Source organism: Cebus imitator, unplaced genomic scaffold (genome assembly GCF_001604975.1).
Source record: "Cebus imitator isolate Cc_AM_T3 unplaced genomic scaffold, Cebus_imitator-1.0 Scaffold45, whole genome shotgun sequence".
Lineage (NCBI taxonomy): Eukaryota > Metazoa > Chordata > Mammalia > Primates > Cebidae > Cebus > Cebus imitator.
Window position 1 is genome coordinate 14,094,633 of NW_016107360.1, and position 24,488 is coordinate 14,119,120.

General features: G+C 40.3%; 2 protein-coding genes across 4 annotated transcripts in view; one reads left to right on the forward strand and one right to left on the reverse strand.

The window, feature by feature from the left end:
• Window positions 1-6,702: 6,702 nt before the first annotated feature.
• Window positions 6,703-21,252, reverse strand: FKBP14 (FKBP prolyl isomerase 14). The gene is made up of 4 exons (XM_017527090.2): window positions 20,775-21,252; window positions 17,449-17,600; window positions 13,176-13,303; window positions 6,703-8,771 (listed from the first exon to the last, which is right to left on the reverse strand). The coding sequence occupies exons 1-4, from the start codon at window positions 20,969-20,971 to the stop codon at window positions 8,613-8,615; spliced, it is 636 nt and encodes a 211-aa protein (XP_017382579.1). The 5' UTR covers window positions 20,972-21,252; the 3' UTR covers window positions 6,703-8,612.
• A 1,392-nt stretch (window positions 21,253-22,644) lies between these two features.
• The window catches only part of PLEKHA8 (pleckstrin homology domain containing A8), a 62,655-nt gene continuing 60,811 nt past the window's right edge, over window positions 22,645-24,488 (forward strand). For all 3 annotated transcript variants that reach the window (XM_017527087.2, XM_017527084.2, XM_017527086.2), the window contains exon 1: window positions 22,645-23,279. In XM_017527087.2, the coding sequence (XP_017382576.1) occupies window positions 23,240-23,279 (40 nt within the window). In that variant the 5' untranslated portion in view covers window positions 22,645-23,239. The remainder of the gene's footprint in view (window positions 23,280-24,488) is intronic.

A 24,488-nucleotide genomic window follows, 5' to 3' on the forward strand; every position in this document is an offset into this window, starting at 1 on the left:
AAAAACAATTTCAGCAGATATGACCATAATAGAAAAGAATCACCAATATGTAGTTGAATGTTATAATATCCAAGTCTCTTCACTAGAGGCAAAAATTAGATTTAGTTATATTAACATAAAATACATTCTGTCAGAATAAGTTCAATCAATGAATGAGAAAATGCTACATGAAATTGGAACTAAGCCACAAAGAGTCTCCCTACCCCTATTTCATTCTTTATAATAATGAAAACTGTTTCTCAATACCTCAATTTACTTTGTGCATGGAATTGCTTTTACTACAGTTGTTTACTGGAGAGGGAATTATCTTTATCCTATTGCAGTGTGGAATTTTAAATTAATGAAGTGACTTGTAAATTCCCACAAATCCCCAAGTGGGATATAATTTAACTGTTACTAGAGACCAAGGGGATCCACTTTACTCTGGATTTTTAGAGTAAAATCTCAGCAAATATCTCATGTCATTTGTTTTTAGATGATCATAAAACAAAATTGATGTTAGTCTGGCCCACAGGCACTTAGACTGGCTTTATAGATTATGGGCTGACTCATACCCACTATAGTCGTCCATCTCATATCAGAGGCTTCATTAGCACTTCAGGCGCACAGACGACTGGTAAACAAAGGAATCCACAGTGTGCTACATGTTGCAGATCTCCCAGAATCTTCCAACTGTTTTTATCCTTTTCCTTAAGTATGTCAAAATGAGCCACTTTATCTCCACATTGAAGGGAGGAGAAGATTATCCTTGGTTTTAAATGGAAAACTGCTAGGAAAATTTACTTAAATTACGAGTGAAACACAGAAATGCGGGCAAAGTATAGAATGACAGATGCCAAATGCACAAAAAGAAATTTAACTGCACAGCAAAGACAGGTTTTCACAGAGGGATACCATGTACTAGAGAGAGCATTTCAATTACTGTCTTTGGTACAAAATTATACAGTGTATATACACAGTCACTACTATATGTATGACCTACACACACTATATGTACATTCACACATATATATACATATGTATTTAGGACAATCCTTTTATTTATTTATTTTTCTTTTTTTTAAGTTAAGGTCTCCCTCTGTCATCCAGGCTAAAGTGCAATGCTGTGATCATAGCTCACTTCAGCCTCAAACTCCTGGGCTCAAGCAATCTTCCCATCTCAGTCTCCTGAGTAGCTGGGACTACAGACATGCACTATGATGCCTAATTTTTTTTTGTAATTTTTTTGTAGAGATGGGATCTCACTATGTTGCCAAGGCCGATCTCAAGCTCCTGAGCTCAAGTGATCCTCCTGCCTCGGCCTCCCCAAGTGTTGGGATTACAGGTGTGAGCCACCATGGCTGGCTGGAAGAGTCATTTTTTTTCCCCTAAATATGCTTGTACATTCTTCTACAGGGGTGTGTTGCAGACAGTTCTGAAATATTATATATATGAGTAATGTTAGGGAAGTTCAGTGCTCTTTTCCTTCTTCTGGTAGGGAAGGTCTTCACAAAAATATATTTATTGACCATCAATGTTTTGCTGTAAGAATTCAGTCATAAAAAAATTTCTAACCCTGGGGAGGATGGTATCTCCACACAACTTATCTTTTGGCCTATGTACTCATTTTGAGGCACAATTAGTTGCCCCACTGCACAATGCCTTCTTGAATACATAAAAGAATGTTCATAGAAAATACAAACAGAGGAGACTGTATATACAAGGGCAGAGAACTAGTGATGTGTCTGTCAAATTCAGATTTTTGGACCACCTGCATCAGGATCACCAGCAAGCAGGTTATAATGCAGATTCAGGCCCAACACGATGGCTCACACCTGTAATCCCTACACTTTGGGAGGCTGAGTTGGGGGGAACCACTTGAGGTCAGGAGTTTGAGACCAGCCTGGCCACCATGGTGAAACCCAGTCTCTACTAAAAATACAAAAATTAGCCAGGTGCGCTGGCATGTGCCTGTAGTCCCAGTTACTTGAGAGGCTGAGGCAGGAGAATCGCTTGAACCCAGGAGACAGAGGTTACAGTGAGCAGAGATTATGCACTGCATTCTAGCCTGAGTGACAAAGCAAGACTCTGTCTCAACAACAAGAAAAATTGCAGATTCATAGGCCCAACCCAATAATCAATGAGAATCTCTTGAGTTTCAGGAATCTGCACTTTTAACACACCCCATGTGATTCTGCCGTACACTAAAATGTGAATCACTGCTACATTTCCATAACCTTTAAGAATTAATTTGTGCTTCTCATTTTATTTGAAGATGGAGCCCTGACAGCAATGTTTGCTATGGCCTCCTTCTGCAGTCAGCCTGAAGCAAGGAGCTTGAGGTAGACAGGGCAAAGCTAAAATATTCCAAAACAGTATTATAAAAAGAAAATAATTTATCTTCATATAGGCTCCAAACCCAATGTAGAATGTATGGATTTTGTTGTACTAAAGGAAATACACAAACCCTACTAAAAAGAATGCTGGCCATGCACGGTGGCTCACACCTATAATCCCAGCACTTTGGGAGGCTGAGGTGGGCAGATCACTTGAGTTCAGGAGTTCGAGACCAGCCTGACCAACATGGTGAAACCACATCTCTCCCGAAAATGCAAAAAATAGCCAGTGTTGTGGCATGTGCCTGTAGTCCCAGTTACTCAGGAGGCTGAGGTGGGAGGATCACTTGAATCCAGAAGGTGGAGGTTGCAGTGAGCTGGGACCAAAAAAAAAAGAATGCTATGGATATTAAGTGACAGAAGTACTAGAAGTACTATAATAGCAATGCTTTAAAAGGCATATGAGTTTATAATCATTTTGACATCTTAGATTTTAATGTAAGCTAAAATGGACGAGAAACAAAAAGCAAAAATTCTTATGTCCAAGTGCTCCGCATCTCTGGAAAAAAAGTTCTTTGTTATTTTCCCAGGGTTATTGTAATAATGCTAATTTACTTTTTTAGTTTTTTGTTGCTCTCTGCATCCAATAGTGCTATAATTTTCTTTTCTTTTCTTTTCTTTTGAGATGGAGTCTCGCTCTGTCACCCAGTTGGAAGTGTGGTAGCATGATTTTGGCTTACTGCAACCTCTGCCTCCCAGGTTCAAGCAATTCTCCTGCTTCAGCCTCCTTAGTAGGTGGGATTACAGGTGTCCACCACCATGCCTGGCTAATTTTTGCATTTTTAGTAGAGATGGGGTTTCACCATGTTGACCAGGTTGATCTGGAACATCTGACCTCAAGTGATCTGCCCGCCTCAGCTTCCCAAAGTGCTGAGAGTACAGGCGTAAGCCACCACGCCCAGCCTCTAATTTGCCTTTTTAATAAAAAGTGGAGAGAATATTTTTTTCCCATAACATGTCACCAAATTCCTTTTTCTCCTTTTGCAATTTCCAAATAACACTGGGAAATCACTCTATATACTCAATTCAATGGGGAGACATAGCATGCTGACCTCTACATAGTGTTAGAAATAAAAGCATGGTGGCTCATGCCTGTAATCCCAGCACTTTGGGAGACCCAAGACAGGTGGATTGCCTGAGGTCGGGAGTTCAAGACCAGCCTGACCAACATGGAGAAACCCCATCTCTACTAAAAAAAAAAAAATACAAAATTAGCCAGGCGAGGTGGCGCATGCCTGGAATCCCACCTACTGAGGAGGCTTAGGCAGGAGAATCACTAAAACCCTGGAGGCGGAGGTGTGGTGAGCAGAGATTGTGCCATTGCACTCCAGCCTGGGCAACAAGAGCAAAACTCCATGTCAAAAAAAAAAAAAAAAAAGTAAAAAAGAAATATAAGCAATATCCCACATCATTAATGAAATAAAAACTACAAATTCATTCCCACAAGGAAAGATCCAAATGGCTAGATGCTTGATCTGAATCATCGTTTCTTGTTATTTTCATGGTAACATCTCATTTTGTTTAATCACACACGGTATTTTATAGCACTGATTTACGCAGTAGGCATAAATCATTGTGTCCACCTGCTACATACAATAAAACCCCAAACCAAAACGACAGTGGTAATAACCATCACCCTCCCTCTTCCCCCTCAAAAAATCAAAAACACTTTCTCCAGTGCTAAGAATTAACTATTAACTATCATGCTAAATGCTTAAGGCTTAATGCATATTTCAAAACAACTGAAATCAAACCACAGCTTTTCTTCCAAATATACCTATACAGAGCAGATAATCAGAAGCACACTCAAAGTGTCGCTGTACCCCTCCCCTTCCACTGCCTGTCCATCTTCTTCACTTTTGGTAAATCAATAAAACTGCCGAGGAAATTGGTGTTTGAAGAATTTTTCACAAAATCAGTATTTCGCAAATAAACTTTATTTTGCAAAGAATATCATGATATAGTCATGTAAATTTAAATATGGCACTTGAGCAGTATTGACGCAAATTGTATAGTCACAGCACCACATAATGATGGTTTGGTCATCATACCATATACATGATGGTGGCCCCATAGATTATAATGGAGTTGAAAAATTCCTGTCACCTGATAGGAATGTCTTGATCCTGACCCTGCATAGGCCTAGGCTAGTGTGTTTGTCTTTGTTTTTGACCAAAATGTTTAAAAATTCAAAATTTAAATAGATAAAATCTTAATGGATATATTTTTGTATAGCTGTACAATGTGTTTGTGTTTTAAGCTGCATTATTACTAGAAGAGTCCAAAAATTGTTTTTAAATCAAAAAGTTTCTAAAGTAGAAAATTTACAGTAAACTAAGGTTAATTTTTATTATTTCTATAAAAATTATAGAAAAAAAATTCTTTTTTTGAGAAAGAGTCTTGCTCTGTTGCCCAGCTGGAGTGCAGTGGTGCAATCTTGGCTCACTGCAACCGCTGCCTCCTGGGTTCAAGAAATTCTCCTGCCTCAGCCTCTCAGGTAGCTGGGACTACAGGCATGTGCCACCACACCTGGCAAATTTTTGTATTTTTAGTAGAGATGGGGTTTAACCATGTTTGCCTGGCTGGTCCATCCACCTCAGCCTCCCGTAGTGCTGGGATTACAGGCATGAGCCACTGTGCCCAGCCAGAAGAAAAATATTTTTTATAAATTTCTTATAGCCTAAGTGAACAGTATTTATAAAGTCTACAGTAGTGTATAGTAATGTCCTAAGCCTTTACATTCAGTCACCACTGACTCATCCAGAGCAACTTCCAGTCCTGTAAGTTCCATTAATAAGTGCCCCATACAGGTGGTGTCACTGTCACCCAGGCTGGAGTGCAGTGGTGTGATCATGGCTCACTGCAGCCTTGACATCCCAGGCTCAGGTGATCCTCCAACCTCAGTTTTTGCATTTTTAGTAGAGATGGGATTTCGCCATGTTGCCCAGGCTGGTCTTGAACTACTGGGTTCAAGCGATCCACCTGCCTCAGCCTCCCAAAGTGCTAAGATTACAGGCATGAGCCACTGCACCCAACCAGGTGATCCATTTTTTACAAAATCTTTTTTTTTTTTTTTTTTTTTGAGACAGAGTTTCGCTCTTGTTACCCAGGCTGGAGTGCAATGGCGCGATCTCGGCTCACCGCAACCTCTGCCTCCTGGGTTCAGGCAATTCTCCTGCCTCAGCCTCCTGAGTAGCTGGGATTACAGGCACGCGCCACCATGCCCAGCTAATGTTTTGTATTTTTAGTAGAGACGGGGTTTCACCATGTTGACCAGGATGGTCTCGATCTCTTGACCTCGTGATCCACCCGCCTCGGCCTCCCAAAGTGCTGGGATTACAGGCGTGAGCCACTGCGCCCGGCCGACAAAATCTTTTATGCATATTTTTATAGTATCTTTTCTATGTTTGGATACACAAACACTTGCCATTGTGTTACAATTGCCTACAAGATTCAGAACAGCAACATGCTATAGCCTAGGAGCAATAGGCTATATACATATCCTTAGGTGTGGAGCAGGCTATGCCATCTAGGCGTGTGTAAATACACTCTATGATGTTCTCACAATGATGAAATCACCTAATAAGACATTTCTCAGAGTGCATCTCCATCGTTAAGCGAGGTATGACCGTACATGTAAAGTCACAGTTCATGTCTGATTATTCCCACTAATGGAAGGGTACAAAACCAAAAAAAAAAAAAAAAAAAAAAAAAAAAGCAGATAACTGAAAAACAACCATAACTTGTGCTTATGTTTTCATTTTATACTTGTGTCTAAATATTTAGATGAGAACTGATACAAATTCACAGGTTTTTAAAAATGCTTCCTGAGGCCTGTAATCCCAGCACTTTGGGAGGCTGAGGAGGGTGGATCATGAGATCAAGAGATCAAGACCATCCTGGCCAACATGGTGAAACCCCATCTCTACTAAAAATACAAAAATTAGCTGGGAGGGGTGGCACACTCCTGTAGTCCCAGCTACTCAGGAGGCTGAGGCAGGAGAATTGCTTAACCCAGGAGGCGGAGGTTGCAGTGAGCCGAGATCGTGCCACTGCACTCCAGCCTGGTTCCTGGTGACAGAGCGAGACTCTTTCTCAAAAAGAAAAAAAAAATGCTGTCTGAATAATCAAAACTCTTTTTACTTTTCTTGCCCTACTATAGATAGTATCAGTAATGTTAATACACAGTAGCATCATAGGACAAACTACTTTCCCTCCTCCCATCATAGATCATAAGGCTCTCTGTATGAGGGCTTAAAACATTAGCAGTGACTTAATACTTTTCAACATACAGCTGATTTTGTTGGAGAATGGTGTTACAGTATAGTCTTCCTAAGAACTTTATGTTTTAGTGAGGAAAATGTCAATATATAATCAGTGAAAGTGGTCTACATATGATGTAATACTTGTTCATAACTCTTTTAAAACAACAAACAAGGATAAATAGAAATAAAAGAAGTAAAACACACCATAAACCTCTCATTGTTCAGGGTTTTTGAGGCAAATTCAGAGCTAACTACAAGATTATGCTATGAAACTGGAGCCATTTCTATATCATAGTGAGAATTCTAATGAGCCAGAAACAGGCAGAAAACCATATTCAGAGAACAAAGACTCAAAGATAAACAACAGATGAAGACAGAATTAGGCCCAAGAAAATTTTCTCTTTTTTATTAGTAGAGGGCAGTAGAAGACGCTGAACTTGGGGACTGAATACTGGTTCTACAGGTTAGTGCTGACCCTGGGCATAACAATCAATCTTTTTGAATGATAATTTCCTCATTTATAAATTAGGCATAATAACCTCCACCAGCTTGTTTCATGACCTCAGAGCCATGAAAATCAAAGATAATAATGCCCTTAATATCATTTTGTACATTATAAAGGGCTGTTCTTAGAAAATGAAGATTTGATTAACTTTTTTAAAAAAAGAATTAAAGATAAAAGCCAATTTAAAATAAAACTATATATTCTTTTCTTTTTTTAAACCCAGGATAGGTATTCAATAGTAGCTGCTGTAGATCCCCTTCCTTTTTTTTTTTTTTTTTTGAGATGGAATCTTCCTCTGACACCCTTATTGGAGTACAGTGGCATGATCTCAGCTCACTGCAACATCTGCCTTGTGGGTGCTGTCTTCTCAGCCTCTCAAGTAGTAGCTGGGACTACAGGTGTGCACCACCATGCCTGGCTAATTTTTTTATTTTTAGTAGAGATGGGGTTTCACCATGTTGGCCAGGTGGGTCTCAAATTCCTGACCTCAAGTGATCCCCCCTCCTTGACCTTCCAAAGTGCTGGGATTACAGGCATGAGCTGCCACGCCCAGCCCACTTCAGTTTTTGATGAGACAGAAATGGGAAAATGTAGACTGGTTTACTAATTTACCTTGTGATACAATGTTATTGTAGTATAATATACTATAGACTACCCATTAAAGAACCAGGAAGGATAATCTGCTAGCCTTAAGAAGTAAACATTAAATATAAATATAACTCTCTACCTCATTTATAACATATTGATACATTTTATTACAAAGAAAGTCACACATAAATGATTTGTCCTATTTATCATAATAGGCCACTAGTCACTAGGAGCCAAACTTCATCCGCTTAAGTCCTAGGTAGAATGTTTCAATGCATACATATTTATATAAGTTATTAACCTTGTTTCTAACTTTGACATTGCACATCTCCTTAGTAAAAAAAGGCTTACTAGCCATTAACAAATCAAGTCCAACCACCATTTTCCTCTGGTCCTCAAGCAGAGACTCAGAGCTAGTTGTTACAGACAAATTATTTCATTATAACATGAAAATAGCAAGCCTTGGGCTATTGCAAAAGGCTTTTCAAATGTTGATCTCTAACTTGGAGAAAATAGAGGAAAACTGAAATATAGAGTGCTAATTTGTGCTATAACCTGGTCTCATGTCTTGGTATACTCCCAGTTGCATTATTTTAAATTTACAAGTAAGAAAGTAAAACAAAGCTTCCTATCTGTGAAAGTGAAAAATAGTCCAGAAGTCTTCTATTCAAAGACAAATTAGATTTTTCTTCCCAATAACTTACCAGAAAGAAATGGATAGTTAGAAGCCCTAAGGGGTTCTTTACATAGGGGTCAGAAAAAATAGATAAAAATAAAGAAACAAAGCAAGAAAGAACATTGTTAAAAAATAAAATGTTCTTTAAAGATGACTGCCCTCTCTTTAAAGATGAATGCTCTATTAAATGGGTAGATGTGTCTCTATAACTCATCATGTTTATATGTAAATTCTCTGGCAGATATAAACCCATCTTTGTCTTCATCTTCTTTATCAAAAATATCTTCTACCAAAACATCATGATGACTTTCATTTACCACCGCACCATGTTTTTCAAACTCCTTCTTTAAATATGCTTTAACCTACAAAATAACAGATCTCATTAATAAATCGGATTTATAAGATACCTACACTGAGCCAATCAGTATCACAGACATGGACTAGTAGTTCATTTAACTAAATATACTAACTTCTAAACAACCATTTTATGACATAGTACTAATGATAGTTTAAAAATTACAAGAAATTTTTTCCCTTAAAAAAACTGTTACTAAACTGCTACAGTGGAGACACAAAATATTGCTCAAGGGCAGGGCTGAGTGTGGCGGCTCAGGCCTGTTATCCCAACTTTTTGGAAGTCTAGGTGGGAAGATCACTTGAGGTCAGGAGTTGGAGACCAGCCTGGCCAACATAATGAAACCCCGTCTCCACTAAAACAGGGAAAAAAGTTAGCCAGGCATGGTGGCGTGTTCCTGCAATCCCAGCTACTCAGGAGGCTGAGGCAGTTGAACAGCTTGAACTGGGGAGGCAGATGTTGCACTGAAACGAGATTATGCTGCTGTACTCCAGCCTGGGCAACACAGTGAGTCTCTCTCTCTCTATATATAAATATATATATATATATGTGTGTGTATATATATATATATATATATATATACACACACACACACACACACACATATACATATATAGGTATATATAGATGTATATATACATTAATATATATTAATGTATATATACACACACACATATACATACACACACACACACATTATATATATTATATATATACTGCTTTCTCTCTCTTGCTCTGTGTGTGTGTGTGTGTGTGTGTGTGTGTGTATATATATATATATATATTGCTCAAAGGCAAAGATAAAGTTTATGTCATGTACACAATTCTTACATAAGGCTTAAATTATTGGAAAATACCCAGTGAGAGCATACTACTTGTTCTTAATCTGAATCTAAATTACAGACATTTCTCTTCTCTCTCTTTTTTTTTTTTTTTTTTAGACAGAATCTTGATCCGTCACCCAGGCTGGAGTGCAGTGGCACTATCTCGGCCCATTGCAACCTCTGCCTCCCAGGCTCAAGCAATCCTTCCACCTCAGCCCCCCAGGTGTCTGGGACTATAGGCATGCACCACCACATCTGAATAACTTTTATATTTTTTGTAGAGAGGGGGTTTCGCCATGTTGCCCAGGCTGGTCTTGAACTCCTGGGCTCAAGCAATCCAACCGCCTTGGCCTCCCAAAGTGCTGAAATTAGAAGCATGAGCCACTGCAACCCATGGACACTTCTTTTAAAACTAGATTAAATAGTGGCATCTTTGACTTGAATAAATGTCTGCAAGTAGTGGGCCTTCTGAGTTTGGTTATGATCATGCCACACTGACTGAGTCTAGTCACAACCTTCCAGTCTCAGCAAGACAGGCCTGATAAGTACCTAGACTACAATTTTCCATTTTCATTTTATCTTCTTCTTCCTCTTCCTCTTCTTCTTCTTCTTTTTTTTTTTTTTTTTTTTTTTTGTGAGATAGAGTCTAGCTCTGTCGCCCAGGCTGAAGTGCAGTGGTGGGATCTCAGCTAACTGCAACCTCTGCCTCCCAGGTTAAAGTGACTCACCTGCCTCAGCCTTGCTAGTAGCTGAGACTACAGGCCCCTGCCACCATGCCTGGCTAATTTTCTTACTTTTAGTAGAGATGGGGCTTTCACCATCTTGGCCAGGCTGGTCTCGAACTCCTCCTAACCTCAGAAGATCCGCCTGCCTTGGCCTCCCAAAGTACTGAGATTACAGACGTGAGCCACCATGCCTGGCCTCCACTTTCATTTCATTCATATGTTTAAAAACATAAGTATTGTTTTCAATTTCCCACAAGATTCACCAAAATGCAAATCAGCCTATATTTTCATTTTTAATCATATCATCTCTCTTCCTTCTGTTTAGACCAGCAATTTCAAATCCTCTTTCCCCCAGCTTCCAAGAAGTATACATATAGTATATATTATTTTTAAGTCAAAGTGATTTAATCTAGTTGTTAAAAAAAAGGGATGGGGGAGAGATGATGAAACTATGGATTAATGTAGAATGTTATTTCTAGGATATATTGTTTGAATAAAGCAAAATGACAAAATAGTATGTATAGTTTGCTACCTTTTGTGTAAGAAAGGGGAAAATAAAAGTATGTATTTGGATTTGTAGAAAGAAACACTGATTAGAAACTAATAAAACTGGCCGGCTGCAGTGGCTCACACCTATAATCCCAGCACTTTGGGAGGCTGAGACAGGCAGATCATGAGGTCAGGAGATCAAGACCATCCTGGCCAACATAGTGAAACCCCGTCTCTACTAAAAATACAAAAATTAGCTGGGTATGGTGGCACGCACCTGTAGTCACAGCTACTCGGGAGGCTGAGGCAGGAGAATTGCTTGAGCCCAGGAGGTGGAGGCTGCAGTGGGCGGAGGCTACAATGGGCCAATATTGCTCCACTGTACTCCAACCTGAGCAACAGAGTGAGACTTTGTCTCACAAAAAAAAAAAAAAGAAAAAAAAAAGAAAGAAAAAGAAAAGAAACGAATAAAACTATAAAACTGAGCTGGGTGCAGTGGTGCATACCTGTACATAGCAAGATCTCATCTCAACAACAACAACAAAAAATAAGCAAAAACAAAGAAGCAAAAAAACAGAAAGAAATAAAGTAATTAATAAAACTGGATGTGGGGCTAACAGAAGAGGATATGAGTAGAAGAAAGACTTTTAAAATTATGTAAGTAATAGAGACAAGGTCTTGCTATGTTGGTGAGGTTGGTCTTGAACTCTTGGCCTCAAGCAGTCCCCCCACCTAAGCCTTCCAAAATGCTAGGATTACAAGTGTTAGCCACCTTGCCCAGCCAAGACTTTTAAATAAATTCCTTTTTGCCAGGTGTGGTGGTTCACGCCTGTAATCCCAGCACTTTGGGAGGCCAAGGCAAGCGGATCACAAGACCAGGAGGTCAAGACCAGCTTGGCCAACATGGTGAAACCCCATCTCTATTAAAAATACAAAAATTGGCCAGGCGCAGTGGCTCACGCCTATAATCCCAGCACTTTGGGAGGCCAAGACAGGTGGATCACGAGGTCAAGAGATGGAGACCATCCTGGTCAACATGGTGAAACCCCATCTCTACTAAAAGTACAAAAAAAAAATTAGCTGGGCATGGTGGTGCACACCTGTAGTCCCAGCTACTCGGGAGGCTGAGACAGGAGAATTGCTTGAACCCAGGAGACGGAGGTTGCGGTGAGCCGAGATCGTGCCATTGCACTCCAGCCTGGGTAACAAGAGTGAAACTCCGTCTCAAAACAAAACAAAACAAAACAAAAATTAGCCAGCATGATGGTGCAGCTACTTGGGAGGCTGAGGCAGAATAATTGCTTGAACCTAGGAGGCGGAGGTTGCAATGAGCCGAGATTGCACCACTGCACTGGGCAACAGAACAAGACTGTCTCAGGAAAAAAAAATTAAAATAAAAACAAGTAATAAAATACCTTTTTGTTTTAAGCCATATGACTATGTTGTATATTCAAAATTATTTAATAAAAGGGAATTAAAATTTATCTCTGATGGAAGAAAAAGGCATACGACTGGTGACACTATGAGGTGTTATAAATTTAGTGGCTGTGGATCATGACCCCCTGGTTCATAACAATTTGGCTTATCCAAGACTTAATCATTTCCTGGACAGTAGAATGAAATTGATCAAAGTATAGAAAGGGACTGGATATCTGACCAGCCAGGACAGAATGGAGTGTGAGAAGATAAAAAACATAGGGATAAATATCTACCTCTACTTCTTTCCTCACAGCATCCAGACTAAGACATATGTGTAGCAATGGCTGTGAAAGCCTGATTATAAGGAGAAGCCTCTTCTTCCTTTTTCTTTCCCCAAAGGCTCAGACTTTGATGGAGCTGGAGGTCCCCTGCTGTTGAAAACCCAGGCTGGAGTCTCCTTTCTCTGGGGCAACCGGAACAAAACTGAGCATGTAAGTTGCTTGCTGTTAATTGCTAGGAAAGTACTACAAGATGTATTTAACAGCCAGTCTACAGTTTTAACAGAAACTGTCCACATGAGATATTTCTCAGGACAGCTAGCTTCTTATACAGTAACTCCAGATAGAAACTGTCTTGGCAAAATGGTTCTTTCAGAGACCCAAGGGTAAGGATAAGATACAGTGGACCGTAAGCATTGGGAAGAAGAAAGCAAAAGATTGAATGGTGCTTTTTAAGTCTTAATATATTTCTCTCCAAAACCATAATTTACTATGAAAAAATCCAATTTCAAAGCATCACTATTTTAAGAAAATTATGTTACCTAAATACAATTTTAAATATATATATTTATTTTAAAAGTGAGTTACAAAACAGAAACAAACAAATATACCAAAAAAACCCCAAACAACAACACAAAAAAAAGTAGAAAGGGGAGTAGGAAGAAGGAAAGGTCACCTCATCTTTAGAGAGTTTCCAGTCATCGTTAAGATCCATTTCTTGGAATGATTCATGGGATCTTGGTCCATTTCGAATCTCCAGGAGATCAATATTAAATATCAGTGTACTTTCTGGGGGAATTTTACCTGACATGAGGAGAGAAGGCAGATAGTTTTAAAAGATCCAAAGTTTTAATAATAGAAAATTTATGGTAATGGACAAAGCATTTTTTTAACTGCTTTAAAGAGCCTTCCTAAGATTGTCATATATGATGAAAATTATGTATATTATATTTTATTCAAATAAAATAGAGTAAAAGAAGAAATAATATAAACTAGTAGACCAAAAGCATTCTATCTTTGGCTTAGCAATCAAAATATAAATATATGTATACACACATGCAACACATATACATACACAGAGATGTATCTAATGGCTTGGGTATTAAATTTCTAATATAATTAATATATTACATATTATATGTCAAGAAGGACTTAAAGGGTTTTATAAAATTTAGAGTTAAGTATATTACAAGTCGTAGAGTAACTTTTCAGTCAGAAAGTCCTGACCTAGAACTCCATGTAGTATTGCCATTTCTACCACTGGAAGGCATTTCTACCCACATAATTGAATGAGCTCTGGTATCACACTGTCTGGGACTGAAGTTTACATTTGCCCATCTCTGTACCTCAATTTCCTCATCTATGAAATGCAGACAATAAATTTCCTACCTCAAGAGTCTGTTGGAAGGATAAAGGGAGAAAAATCCATGCAAAATACTTAGCATTAAGCTTCACAAATAGCTTGACTCTCAAATCATGTTATTGAGGTATAATTTTCTTACAGGCTTTAAAAATAATGCAGGAAGGTTTAACAATTTCAAAAAGTTAGGCAACGCTACCTCTGACATAGAACATTTTATATATGTTGAAGACATTTCAAGGGAGGGGAGAAATTAAAATGAATTTCTGAGAAGGGAGATTAAAAATCTTTAAAAGTGAAAAGGGCTTTGTTAAAGTCCCAGGAACCTAAAACAAACAAACAAAAACACCCATCTGTGGACTATGGACAATTTTTTTTATACTTGCTTTTTTAATAACTATATTTAACATACAGGTCTGGGTAAACAAGTTAAGTATTTCTTAGTCATCCTCCCCCATCCCACATATTTCCATGAAAGAACATTCATAAGTTTCAAAGAGAAGACTTACAAAGTGTGTTGATGCTTACCATTCCAGATCTAGACAGAGATGCGACATGCACTAGGTTGTTGATAAAACTTGTGTCTTTCCAAAAGAGGCATGCAAGCATGTACTAAAAGACTACAAAATTAGTGTTAAATACAGATTAGAAGAATTAGTTTCATGGCATTCAGTTTGAGGAGATGACTCAAATTTAGATCTCTACTTACTGTGAAGTAAATTTGAGTTAAATATAGTATGAAAAAGAGTAATGGACTAATACCATGTACAGTAGTCCCCCCTTGGGTATCTCCCAAGAACCCCATTGGATGCCTGAAACCATGTATAGCACCAAATCCTATATGAACAATGCTTTTTCCTATACATGCATATCTGTGATAAAGTTTAATTTATAAAATAGGCACACTAAGAGATTAAAAATAATAAAATAGAATAATTACAACAACATATCATAATAAAAGTTATGTGAATGTGATCTCTCATTCTCAAAATACCTTAATACTTTCAGACTGCAGTTGACCACAAGTAACTAAAACTGTAGAAAGTCAAACCACAGGTAAGGGAGGGACTACTGTATATAAATATTAAAGGTGAGACAATAAAGATACAATGAAAAAATTCTCAGCATCAGAAAAAATTTTCTAGATACTTGGTTTTCTTCTCTACAGAATTTTTTTTTTTTTTTTTTTTTTTTTGAGATGGAGTTTCACTCTGCCACCAGGCTAGAGTGCAGTAGCTCACTGCAACCTCCACCTCCCAGGTTCAAGCAATTCTCCTGCTTCAGCTTCCCGAATAGCTGGGACTACAGGTGTGTGCCACCATGCCCAAGTAATTTTTTTGTATTTTTACTAGAGACAGGGTTTCACCATATTGGTCAGGATGGTCTCAATCTCCTGATCTCGTGATCCACCTGCCTATCTCCCACAGTGCTGGGATTACAGGTGTGAGCCACTGCACCTGACCTCTAATGAGGATTATAACTAAAATAAGAATGAATTCGGTTAGTAAATCTTATCCTACAAACAAGATTTGTATAGCTAGTTCCATTTTGGAATATATAATGCTTCCCATATGGCCTCTATTTTCTTTCTCAGGAAATGGGCTGGAAATTCTGACCCCTCACTTTATCAGTGCTTAACCTTAGATTTCAGGATGCTATGAAGTCTATATTTACACTATATCAGAGTGGTTGTCTGTCTGGTTCTGATGACTACTTAAACATTTTTTTCTTCATTACATAAGTAATACATGCAGATACTCAGATGATAAAACCAGAAATAAATATGATTCCCAGTATCACAGTCTATTGTTAACATTCTTGTTTATTTCCTTGTGATTCACTTTCTATGTATATGTACTTTTTCCTATATTTGCTATCATATTATATATACAATAGGTTTATTTTCTATTTTTATATATTATATATATAAAATTTTTGGATATAATTTTTAAAATCTTTGGAAATGCCATTTTAAACAACTGGGCTATATTTTATTTAGCTAAATTCTTATCATTATACCACTTAGGACAGTTACATTTCTTTGCTATTAGAAACAATGCGGTGATGGACATCCCTGTTCACAAATCTTTTTCCTGATATCTAATTATTCCCTTAGGTTAGATTCTAATAAGGGAATTATAGGATAAATGCATATAGACATCTTCAAGTATCTTTTTTTTTTTCTTTTTTCTTTTTTGAGATGGAGTCTCTCTCTGTCACCCAGGCTGTAGTACAGTGGCATGATCTTGGCTCATTGCAACCTCTGCCTCCCAGGTTCAAGCAATTCTTCTGCCTCAGCCTCCTGAGTAACTGGGATTATAGGCATATACCACCACATTCAGCTAATTTTGTATTTTTTGTAGAGACAAGGTTTCACCATGTTGGCCAGACTGGTCTCGAATTCCTGACCTCAGGTGATCCACCCTCATTGGCCTCCCAAAGTGCTGGGATTACAGGCATGAGCCACCACGCCTGGCCTCCTGATACATATCACCAAGCAGCTCTTTGGAAAGTCACAGGGGTTCTCACTTGAATACCAGTGTATATCTCTGCCCTGAAAAACTAGTACAAAATCTGTCTGGACAAGGTAGCCAGCTTGCTTCTCTGCTTTGTGACACACGGAAAATTAAATTCATTTCATGTCACTCTATGATTTTTTAAAATACATTATTAAAACTTTATAAATAAATTTTAAAGTGGGAATGAAAAGAACTCCCAGTAAGTTTGCTGTGGGAGACTTCATATTTGTGAAGTTCAGCTCATACAATCCACATCTGAAATGCATTCAGTGCTTTAATAATCTATATTTCAAATGTTCAACTTGTCCAAACTCTTATGTTAAGGGAATGAACTTTCTGCATTGTTAAAATAAATTGGTGAGTTTCAGTTTGGGAGGATGAGAACGTTCTGAAGATGGATAGTGGTGATGGTTCCACGATAATGTGATGTATTTAATGCCACTGAATTGTGTACTTAAATATGGTTCAAATGAAAAATTTTCTGTATATTTTATCACAATTAAAACAACCCACCATATTGGTGAACAGTATTAACAGACCTCCATGTTCTTTTTTCATTGTTAGCATCGTTGCCCATTTAGATATTATGGCCTTAAACTTGCCATTTCTTTCTCTTTTTCCTTTTTTTTTTTTCTTTGAGATGGAGTCTTGCTCTGTTGCCCAGGCTGGAGTGCAATGGCTCAATCTCGGCTCACCACAACCTCCACCTCCCGGGTGATTCTCCTCCCTCAGCCTTTTGAGTAGCTGGGATTACAGGCATGAACTACCATGCCTGGCCAATTTTATATTTTTAGTAGAGATGGAATTTCTCCATGTTGGTCAGGATGGTCTCAAACTCCCAATCTCAGAAGATCCACCTGTCTTGGTCTCTCAAAATGCTGGGATTACAGGCCTGAGCCACCGTACCTGGCCATTAAACTGGCCATTTCAATTGATAATCAAGACAGTTGCTAAAGGAATACATGCCCCCTGTTAACTGCTAGGAAAAAAAAAATTGTAGGGACTCTAACTTCTGTCTCCTAATCCAGAGAACAACTCTAGCGCTATCGTAAGAATAGAAGTGCTATTACCTTTTCCTTCTTTTCCATATCCCAGGGCCGGAGGAATGATGAGCTTTCTCTTCTCTCCTACACACATTCCTTTTAAGCCCTGGTCCCAACCTTTGAGAGCCTCCAGGATGCCCAGGGTAAACCAAATGGGCTGACCATTGTTATGTTTATGACTATGATAAAAAGAAAATACATTATAACTCTTTATTAACTCTAAAAAAATTTCTTTAGTGCATTTTTCCACCAATAAGTAGTTAAGTTTATTAGTTTAAAAATTAATAACAGCTATTCTGTATTTGCACAAATACACACACCTCCAAGTCAAGTTTATAGGAATTCAATTTGCTGCCCATCTTTCTTGATGCAAATTTCACATACTTGACAGGGCTTGAGAAAGACAGAGGAAATAATAAAAACACTTAACAACCGTTTGAACATTTGTTGTATACCAGGAATCATTCTAATTTTTTTTTCCTCTTAACCCTTACAATAAGCCTATAATGTAGGTACCATTATTACCCCGTTGTACAGATGAGGACACACAGGTTAAGTGTTCTAGTCTTTAAATCTAACTCCAAAGTTCAAGGTCTTAACCACAAAGTTATGTTGTCCCAGGCAGGCAACTAGGTTGTAGAATAGGCAGAAAATAATGGAAAATGGCTGAGTTTGGGAAGGAGATTGAAAGGCTAAGGGGAATTTACTGCCAACACATGTGGGTCCATATACACACAGATATGGAGAGTCAGAAGCACAGTGTCTTATATCCTGCCTACAGACTTTCCTTAGCTATGGCCTGCTGATGGCTCTATCAGGTAGAAAAGGCTGCTTTCATCTCTAAATCCCCACTCAGTCCCCAGCCCTGTTCCCTCCTCAGGGGTCTACAATGGGGCTATATAGGAAAGTCTGGAAGAGTGGCCCCTCAAGGACTCGTGTGTTAGTCCATTTTTATATTGCTGTGAAGAATCCTAAAGACTGGGTAACTTATAAAGAAAAGGAGGTTTAATGGACTTGCAGTTCCACATGGCTGGGGAGGCCTCACAATCATGGCGGAAGGCAAAGGAGGAGCAAAGGCACATTTTACATGGTAGCAGACAAGAATGAATGTGCAGAGGAACTGCCTTTTATAAAACCATCAGATCTTGTAAGACTTACTATCACAAGAACAGCATGGGGAAAACCTGCCCCCATGATTCAATTACCTCCTACCAGGCCCCTCCCACAATAGGTGGGGATTATGGGAGCTACAGTTTAAGATGAGAGTTGGGTGGGGACACAGGTGAACCATTTCAACTGGGGAGGAGGGAAACAATGTCCTGGCTCATGAGCTGAAGACAGTCTAACCCAGGAAAATCAACCTGCCTAACTACTTACTTACAGGGAGGCTTGAGGGCTGGGTAAGGCCTGATCCCTACTTAGCTCCCTTTCAGTGCAATAAGAAAAATATTATATTCAAGGATATCTTGTAGGTGAGAAAAAGAAGTCACTGTACTAGGCTTCGTGAGTATCATGGTTACTAAATCTAGATAATGCCAGTTTTTCCTGTAATTTTCCCCAATGATCAAAGTAACAAAATGACAACTGTAGAAAATTTGGGAAGGCTAGAAAAGAAAAAAGAAGGAGGAAACATTCTACTACTCATCACTGACTACAATTTTAGCACATTTCTTGTTAGGGTTAAACAATTTACCCCGTAGACCATGGTTCTAGAGATGGCAAATGTGCCTACTGACTGATCATTTGATGGTATTTCTTCATGATGCTTACAATTAGCAGCTTCTGATCATTTACATGGAGGCTGCATGATAATAGTCCCCTCATCAGATATTAGAACTTAGCAGCAAACTGCTAAATAATATTCCATGGCTACCATCAAAGTCAGAACAGGTTTTTGGTTCAGAGATCTGAAAGAAACCGGACTCAGTCTAAAAGAGATCAGACTAAAAATAAGACTGTAACTGAATATCAAAATGCAAATCACATCATTTAATGTCCCCTGTGGCATTCACCTAGTTGACAAGAAGAAAGTGCTGTTGAGAATTCTAAGGCAAGCCATCTTTCTGGAACTTTTTTCCCAGGGCTAACAGTTCAGAGGAGAGTGCCATTCATTCCCCCAACCCTCAAGACAGACCAGGTCTGAATGCCCAGTAAAGGCAGTTATTAGAAAACTAGGTCTAGGATGGGCTATGAAGCTTCACTGTTTTAATTCATGTCATTCCCTCTACCTGCAAAATCCTTCCTCCACTATTTTCCCCCTGGAAACCTCCACCCATCTTCCAAGGTGCATTTCAATTATGGTCTCTGGGAAGTCTTTCCCTTTCCTCACCCCATGGAGCATAACTACTTCCAGGCCCAGCTAGGCTTCGCTAGCACTTTGAATATTCTATACTTTGTATCACTGCAATATTTACTCGTCTTCCTCCCACCTGCAGATGGTGTACTGTTAGAGGACAAGAACCTGCTCCTAGCCATCTTTGTGTCTCCAGGGCCTGACTTGTGACCATCCAATAAGAGTTTGATAGACAGACAGATGAATGGATAGATGAGTATGATTAGAAGCCAAAATTTCTGAATCTCCCTAGCACCAAGCATATGGCTTAACATAAAGGAAATGCTCACTAAATACTTTCATAATGGAATGAATGGAACCAATGCCTAATTGGAAATCATTAGGCTTGTAAACCATTTCCATGTTGCAATTTCTTTGTTTATAGAACAGAAACGATAGTGTAACCATCTGAAAATCCTTCACCTAAACTTCCACAACCACACCCACCTCATCAATAAAGCCTTTCTAGAAAGAAGCAAATGCCTGAAATCATGATCCTGTGCCTTGACCAAAATATCATCTGTCAGAACAAAAGTTAAGTAGGTCAGTGAAACAGCATCAGTATATCCTTCAACAGGCAAATAAGTGATTGCGTAGTTTGCTTTTGAAGTCGCTATGAAAAGTTTTAGGTGAACATCACCTACACCACGTTAAAAAGGGAATCAAGTCATTTTCCCTAAGAAATGGAGTTTGAGATATGAGAATTCTTTTGAGCTTTTTCTACTTATTGCCCAATTATACACTCGAATATATTTCTGCAATGTTTCAAAGATTCCAATTCTAATTTTTATAATAAAAAAATTAACAGCCTTTTCCAGACCACGTTTCCAATGACACCTTTTGAGGCCTCGCTCACTATATAAAACTGGCTTTAAACAATTTCCTTCCCCAAAGAAAGAAATAAGATATTTCGGTTTGTAAAAGAGGTAAAACCAGGTACAAGCCACCTTTCCCGCTGGAGAGCTGGCAAAAGTGGGTGGATTGTTGATTACTGTTTTACTTACGGGGCATAATTACTTACGTGGAGTGAAACAAGGAGCCGTCCTTTTCTAAGTAGCCTTCATAGTGTACCAACATCAAATCCCCTCCTTTGGTCTTGCGATGGCAGATGAATGGTTTCTGGAGAACTTCAATTTTCACTTCTGGTTCAGGGATCAGAGCCCCAATCAAAGAAGTGACGAGCAGCGTCAAGACCGTGTTCCACAAGAAGAGCCTCATGTTGCTGAAACAGGAAAGAAGTCCCTACAAAAGCAGCGAAAAGGCCCTCAATTTCATAAATTTAAGAGCTTAGTTCAAGGCTTAGGGATAACGGCCTCAGGCAAGTTCAGGACTTCCCCTTGTTAGAAGACGTGGCACATTTACTACTACTTTCTCACGGGGCCTGAACCCACCTTTAAAGAGTTAAGCCCAAATGTAACCCTGACAGGCTCTTATAACGCTGCCGCCTGGGAAGCGCGGCCTCCCATTGGCTTTTCCTGCTGTCCTTCAGGCAGCCCTCAAGCCACTGACGCTGCAACGGTGGAATTCACAGCCCGGTCGAGCCGGGCAGTTAGCCAAGCGGCGGATCATCCCGTATGGGTCCTAGAGCCCGGCGGATTTCAGAATGTAACAAGCAAGGATTTTGGGCGAGGGGCGGGGCGCAGAGCCAACCGGAAACTCCTCCAGCTGGTTTATCTCTGTGAAGAGCCCCGCTGAGAGGGGTAGGAAGAGTCCGGGGGCGCCGTGAAACTGTCGGAGTTCCAGGAAAGACTAGTTTACTCTCGCCGTTGCAGAGCGGCCCTCCAATATGCTACAAACCTAGGCTTCTGCTATTGCTCATAAACTGTAAAGACTTACATAGCGCTTTAGGGTTCACAAAGCGCGTTCCTGTTGCATGAACCTCAATCAGTAAGGCAGGTTCTTTTTTTTCCATTTAAAAGAGAAATAAATTTAGACCAGGAGAGATTAACTGTCCTGCTTAAGGTTGTTTGGCCCCGAAGCAGATGAGCTCAGCCTTCAAACCAGGTCTGATTCGTTCCACAGCTCCCCGTAATGTTATGGCTGCTAATAATTTATCCCTTAAGTTACCTTAGAGGGTAAATAATGAGTTACGACGTGCAGACTTCCGGATTAAAAAAGAAATGGTAATCATGGTTACGAATTACACAGCCTCATTTTAGTTTACATTTTCTAATTTTACATTTTTCGCCTAAGTTCTAAAGCAATACAGTTCATTGTAGTCAATTTGGAAGAAATTGGAAAGCACTAAAGTAGGATATCCAGATAAAATTGGGGAGTCGAATTAAGTTTGAATTTCAGATACATAACGAATAATTGTTTTGCATTTTTATTTATTAAATCAGGCAACCTTACACTAAACAAAAAGAAATATCGCCGATACCACCACCTGCTGCAAATAATCCTCTTAATATTTTGGTGCATGCTTCTATGCCATATACCTAAAGCGATTTTAAACGTATTGTACTCTGTGTGTGTGTTGTACTCATTTCTCACCTTCTCTTTCCACTTAATCTGTAGTTAACGTTTTTCCTGGTCAAATATTCTTAGCACAGTGCATTTTGGCACTCTGTGTACATAGGGATCCCCCTGGAGTTCTTGCTTAAAATGCAGATTTTGATTCTGGAGGTCTGGAGTGGGTGCAAGATTCTGCATTTCTAACAAGCTCTTAGGTGATGTCAATGCTCTGGGTAAGTGGACCAACACTTCCAGTACCGAGATCTTAGAGTCTGGACAACGCCTGTTTACACCGACCTCAAAGTACTCCACTCTGAAATTCCAATTATCTCTTTACGCCCTATTATTGGCTACCTGAAGTGCGTGAGATCAATTAGGCAGCTCTGGAACAAGAATAGGGACTAGAGTCCAAGGAGTATTGTGAGAGGTTACGTAGACACCACCCCAAACGTCGGGCACGATTTACAGTCAGCACTGCCCTACAAGTGTCTCAGGGGCCTCCCTCCTCTCATCGCCCACTCCCAAGTCCGCGTCCCGGGACTCAATTTCCCTGCGGGCCTTTCCGGCAAAGTCGGCCCTGCAGCCGCCGCAGCCGCGAAATCCCGGAGTGGATTTTGGGAAGGGGCGCGCGAGCGGCGCACCGGGCATGCGCGAGCGCGTCCTGGGCCCGGCGGGTGGAGGGTTCAGGTAGCGCGCCGTGGCGCCTCCTGCCTCGTTTGCCGTACTTCGGAGGTTTCGGCCGCCCCTCCAGCCCACGTAGGGCGCGGGTCCTGGTCTCATTGTGAACAGCGTGTCCGGTTTCGCCGCGTCGGCTCACCGCCTAGCTGGGCTTCTCGCACCGAGGCCGCCGCAGTGACCCCGCCCCCGGGCCGAGGATGTGAGGCGGGCCGGGCGTCCCCACACCGGGCCCTGGCGCCGGGAGTGGGCGTCTGGGCCGCGCCGGGCGATGGCCCTGGGGCCGGTGCTCCTCGCCTCCTGGGTCCTGGGGCAGTGAGGGGGCCGGCGGGCGTGGGCCGAGGGGCCGCGGGCGCCATGGAGGGGGTGCTGTACAAATGGACCAACTATCTGAGCGGTGAGTGGCCGCGTCGGGCCGGGGGTTCGCGGGGGGCCTGTCCTTTGTCTGCGCGGCCGGAGGGCGATGTCTGGATCCGTCCTGGGGCTTGGGGTCATGGCCCTTCCTGAGGCCAGCGTGGAGTCGAAGTATTTTTCAAAGCAGTTCTCTCACTGGACCTTGTCACCGTGCTGGACGACACGGCCCTCTCTTGGGGCTGGGTGAGAGCAGTGGCTGCCCTTTCACTTCAGGGAGGCTACAAAGACTTGCGATTTGGGGTGACTTGAAAGGCACGGTGCTCTCGATGTCAGCTGGAGGAAGGCGCAGACGCTCCGCTGCGGGGTCCTCTGCGAGTCTCTTGCATTCTGGCGAAGGAACCGGACTCTCTTGACTCGCAGCTAGGTTGGAAGGTTTCTAAAGAATCCCTGTAGTAACCTGGAATTCCACAGGGGAAAGATCCTTTATCAAAGTCACCAGTGCAAACACTTCCCCTTTGTCACCTTCAGAGTCATCTGCGTGCACACCAAGGTGTCAGAGTGCAGCTCCACAGTTTCAAAGCTCCAAAGTCTGCACAAGGTTTTTTATTTTCTCGCAGAGCATTTCCTTTTGTTTTACAGACTCAGAAATTACCGTTAAATGAATGCAAATATTTGCAGCTGTCTTGCCCTGCCTTACAGATTGGCTTTAAAATGGTACCCGCCCCTTTTCTAGTTTGTGGAGGTAAAGGTTTCATATCTTGAGAAGGTTATAACTGTTGTACAGCTGTGAAGATTTTTCAGAACGATCTTTTTTTTTCTTGTGTGCAACTAGTATTTAATAAAAGCCTACTATTTGCTGGAAACTGTGTTAGCCACTTTTTTAGAGGTAAACTTTTTATAGAAAATGGATTAGGTTTTTAAGTTTTAAAGGCAGTGTGTTTGAAAGCAGAAATGTTCCCAGTATCTCTTAGAGTGGGTGACAGATGTTTTCCTTTCTTTTGTGGGATAGGTTTTAAAGGTTGTAGTATGGTAATATACCGAGTGTTTTAAGAATGGCTGTGTGTGGGAGGATCAGTTGGCATAGTAACTTCGAGGAGGTCACACAGCACAGCCAAAGGTGCCCCTCTTAGGCGTACCCAGAATCTTTTGCCTTTGCCTCGTATAATTAGCAGTGAGTTCTGTTTATTTTTTCTGTAATCATTGGTGGAGACTAAATGAGAAGAGGTGTTTTTTTTTTTTTTTTTTTTTTTTT